Source organism: Mus pahari, chromosome X, assembly GCF_900095145.1.
Source record: "Mus pahari chromosome X, PAHARI_EIJ_v1.1, whole genome shotgun sequence".
Taxonomy (NCBI): Eukaryota; Metazoa; Chordata; class Mammalia; order Rodentia; family Muridae; genus Mus; species Mus pahari.
In genome coordinates this window covers 90903686-90908142 of record NC_034613.1, presented here as the reverse complement: position 1 = coordinate 90908142, position 4457 = coordinate 90903686, and the positions used below count along the sequence as shown (strand labels likewise).

General features: G+C 51.6%; 1 protein-coding gene across 1 annotated transcript; it reads right to left on the bottom strand.

Moving 5' to 3' along the window:
* Window positions 1-388: 388 nt before the first annotated feature.
* On the bottom strand, window positions 389-3931 carry Magee1 (MAGE family member E1). The gene has a single exon (XM_021188275.1). The coding sequence runs from the start codon at window positions 3702-3704 to the stop codon at window positions 933-935; it is 2772 nt and encodes a 923-aa protein (XP_021043934.1). The 5' UTR covers window positions 3705-3931; the 3' UTR covers window positions 389-932.
* Window positions 3932-4457: the final 526 nt, after the last annotated feature.

The following is a 4457-nucleotide window of genomic DNA, read 5'->3' as shown; positions in this document are numbered from 1 at the left end:
ATAGCTTGTGACATGTGAAACCTCTTACCTTGAAGTCACTGACTTCAATCCATACCGGCACTCATCACTGGGGACTAAAATCCAGATTCGAGTTCATGTACCTTACGTTGTATCAAGAAGCCAGTCTTGTCTTCCCAACCCTATCCATCCTGGTCACCATGGACCATTTGGATTCCGGAATTTGATTGATGTATCTCCTCTTAACTCTCAGAGAACTCTCTACATAGGGTACTTAGTGTATCATAATAAAACTGCTGGTCCTGGAGTTTTAGAGAAGGCGCTATGCCTTGTATATGTCTGTCACACTATAACCAGAATATACTACTGTGCCCATTATATGAGAGGAATTTAATATATATTTATTGAATAAATTAATGGATTAGCACTATTTGATTTATTACACTTTTATTTTTCAACACACTTTAGTACAGCAAAGCAAATACAGGTAAACATTAGTATTCTTTACACAATAGCAGACAAAAGGGAAGCCAGCCACAACTTAGTACTTTGTCAGTTGTTCTATATGTGTTTAACATCTGAAGCTAGATCACTTTACTGATGATTTTTTTTCAAGCTTTCAAGGAAAAGCCTATATCTATAGCTATACGCTATATATTCTCTTTCAGACAATGCAACAAGATGGAAAGAGTCCTAAAACACTTTATAACACTATCAAAATGCTCACAGCACAAAGTACACCAGAGACAGCAAGTGGTCAGTCACAATTACATCACTGGACAGTATTACTAAAACAATGGAAACTTTTCAAGATACCAAACAAGAACTAAATATGAAAAAATACATAAGTGGAACTGGAACACAGGTATCAAATACAATATGTACCCCCCCACACACACACATATACACACACACTCCCAATACATGAGAACCAGGGCTCTAGGCCTGGTTATACAAGGCCTAGCTGACACAATCTATCGCAAGTTGCGAACGATCAAAGGCCGACGCCCAGCTTCAGCTCTGTTGGCCTCATCTTCCATTGCCTCCCTGTACTGCTCGGGCCAGTCCTCTGGCTCCTTTCTGTGGATTCGGGCCACATATCGCAGGGCTTTCATCTTGGAGGTTTCCAGGCGGGCTCTAGGGCCCCATACAAAATCATACTGCACCGGATCACTGTCAGGAACCCGCAAACTGTCTAGATAGCGCTGACTCAAATACCGACAGGTAATCACGTGCTTTCTGCCATTTTGAACTCCCAAGCCCCTTAGAAAGGCCCAGACTGCAGACTCCCTCGCATGGTTGCCCATTATAAAGATGAAGCTCAGAACTTGCATTAGGAAATTGTTGCCGGGCCTGTTTGGACTGTCCATGATCTCTTCTGTATCTTCCATTTCCCTTCGGTTGTACAGGGTGTAGGAGTGGTTCCTGGGATCAAGGACCACTAGCTCTGTGCCATACACGTGGTTTAGTGTGCGAGCAGCACGATTCAGGAGATCAGGGAACACTTTGGTGCACTCTCGACCAATGTAATACAGGATTCCCTTCTTTGGTATAGGCAGCTTAGTTGAATCCATCAGCAGAAATAACTGGACCAGTTTCCTTGACTTGCTCTCTAATCTTGACTCAGGCCAAGAATGGGGAGAATATTTTGAGCCAGAAGCATCTAGCTCTGGAGAAACTTCTGCAAAAAGGGGCCTCCTAAACGGACGAGCAACTCTAAAGTTATTAACAACGACTCTGTCAGCGTCTTCTTCCAGAGCTTCATTGTACAGTGCTGGCCAATCCATAGGATCTTTGTTATAGATCTTAGCCATGAACTTCAGAATTTTCATCTTGGTGGTTTCTGCACGGGATCGTGGGCCCCAGTAAAACTCATACTCGACTGGTACACAGTCAGTTAGCGGCCTATAGTCCAAGTAACGCTGCCACACAAACTCTACAGACAGAAGTCTCTTCACGTTCCCAAAAACAGAAAGCCTTCTTTCACGCTGCACTCCGAATCTCCAGAGCATCTCCCAGATATCAGCTTCTCTGGCTTGGTTGCCATTTAGTAAAATGTGTCCCAGAATCATCATCAAGAGGCCCATCTTTGGCCCATTTGGGACATCTTCTAACCCTTCAAAGGGCACTGGTCCCAGTTTGTTGAGCAGGATGTAGATGTGCTCCTCAGTGTCGAGCTCCTTCAGTTCAAACCGAAAAATGCACTCCAGGTGGACTGCTGCTCGTCTGAGGATCTCTGGGAACTGGTGGCGATAGTCTTTGTCAATGAATTCCCTCATATCAGATTCCTTGATAGGGTACTTGGTCTGATCCTTCAGCAGCAGAAACTGCAACAATTCTGCTACGTTTTGCTCCATGGGATCCTGAGGCTTCAGGGTAAGAGCAACGCGGGAGGTGCCCAGGCCCATAATGGTAATGGAGTTGGAATTCTTACTGTCTCTCAGGACCTGGAAATCCAGGAAGCGGTCTTCACGCTTTGGGCGTACAGATGGATCCTTGGCCTTTTGCAGAGCACGGGAGGTGCTCTTGTTCCTGCGCTCAGAAGCACAGCAGCTCAGTGCTTCCTCGGGGTTATCAGCTTCAGTGGGCATCCCAGAAGCGCTAGGGCCCTCGGCAGCTAGGGGCATCTGCGAGGTGCTCGACCCCTCCCCCAGGCTGTGCAGCCCCGAGGTGCTCTGGCCCTCCCCGCAGGGAAGCAGCTCGCAAGATCCCTCCGCAGCGCATGGCGCCAGCGAGCTGCAAAAGCCCTCAGCAGAAATGGATGACAGGGACGTGCTAAGGCCCTCGGCTGAGGTGCTCGGGCTCTCGCAAGCAGCTGATGGCACCGAGGTGCGCAGTCCGTTTCTGGAGGTGGGCGGCACGTTGACGCTACATCCCTCCAAGATGATGGGCGGCACCCAGGAGCTCTGGATGTCACCGGAGGGGGGCGACATGGAGGTGAACAGTCCCTCGGCGGAGGGGGGCGGCGCAAAGATGTCCGGTTCCTCCAAAGCGGAGAACAGCATAGAGATGCTCAGGCCCTCACCGAAGGTGGGCGGCAGGTTGATGCCCAGTCCATTAGAGGCAGTGGGAGGCACCGAAGTGCTTGGGTCCTCACTAGCGGGGTAGGGCACGTTGATACCCGGTCCCTCCGAGATGGTGGGCGACATGAAGATGCCCAAGCCCTCATCAGAGGGTAGCGGCACGGAAATGCCGGATTCCTCAGAGAAGGTGGGCGGCACCGAGATTCCCGGGCCCTCACCCAGGGTGGGCTCCATGTTAGGGCCCCCATCATAGTGACGCTGCTCGGAGATGGCCAACCCTTCTGAGACAGTGAAATGCTCATAGGCCTTTGAGCTCTTAGGAGCAGTGGGCGGCACAGGGCTACTCGGGCCCTCAGAGGCCGTGATTGACACAGCGGTGTTCAGCCCTGCGGAGACTGCAGGAGGCCTGGAGGCGCCCCGACCCTTCCTGGAGGTGGGCAGCTCGGAGGTGTTCGGCCCCTCGGAGATGATGAACTGCCCAGGGGCGCTTGAGCCCTCTGAGGCGGTGGGCGGCACAGAGGCTCTTGGGCCCTCCCGGGGGGTGGGCAGCATGGAGGTGCCAGGGCCCTCAGAGGCGCGGAGGCCCTGGTGGATCTTAGGATCGTTGCGATCCCGAGGGACGTCTGGGCCTGGCACAGCAGCAGGGTGACCCTTCCCGTTGTTTTTGCGCGCATTGGCCCTTCCACCGCGGCGGCGGCGCGAATTCTGGCTTACCAGCGACATGGTCCTGTCGACCGACCTGTGGAAGCTGACACTGACAGGCCCGCGATCTCACAGACGAGGGGGAGAGGTATGTAGGCGCCTCTGCACGGAACTGCCGCTAGAGCAGGAATGCTGCTGCTGCTAGGCCCGAGCAAGTCGCAGGAGCAGAAATTAGAGGTGGTGGGAAAGAACGAAGGTTCTAGCCGACTGCGAACGCTAGTCTCAGAATGCTCGCCTCTCACACCCCGCCTTCTGCCGCAGTCCGCGCAGGCGCAGTTGGGCTCTGCGACAAGGCGACCCCGCCCAGCCCAGCCCCTCCTGTGGGTTTGCGATAGTGGACCTGGTGATTCTGCACCAAAACTGCGCAATGGCAGGAGAGAGGCTTTGGTAGGAGACAAGGAGCTTGGAGCAGATGAGTAAATGGAGGTAATACTAGCTATTTCTCAAGAGTCAGGGTACCTACTAGAAGGTTTCTACCCAGGTGTCAGGTACTTGGATAGATTTTCAAAATTGCATCCTAAGGAGGCATTGGGGAAAATGTGCGTGGCGCATGGAAGGGTGCAGCTTTCATCCCCTCCCTTGTCTCCTATGTCATTTTCTGTATCGAAACCTCTAATACCTCTCAAATTACTGCCAGCTATAAGAGCCTGCCCCTTCTCCAAAGGGCCATAGGGCTGGGATTTAGTTCTACTTAGGAAACCTGTAGCTAGCTAGAAATTTTCACTGCACAGTCCCAACCCTTACCAATGTAGAAAAATGTAATCTCTTTTGTGG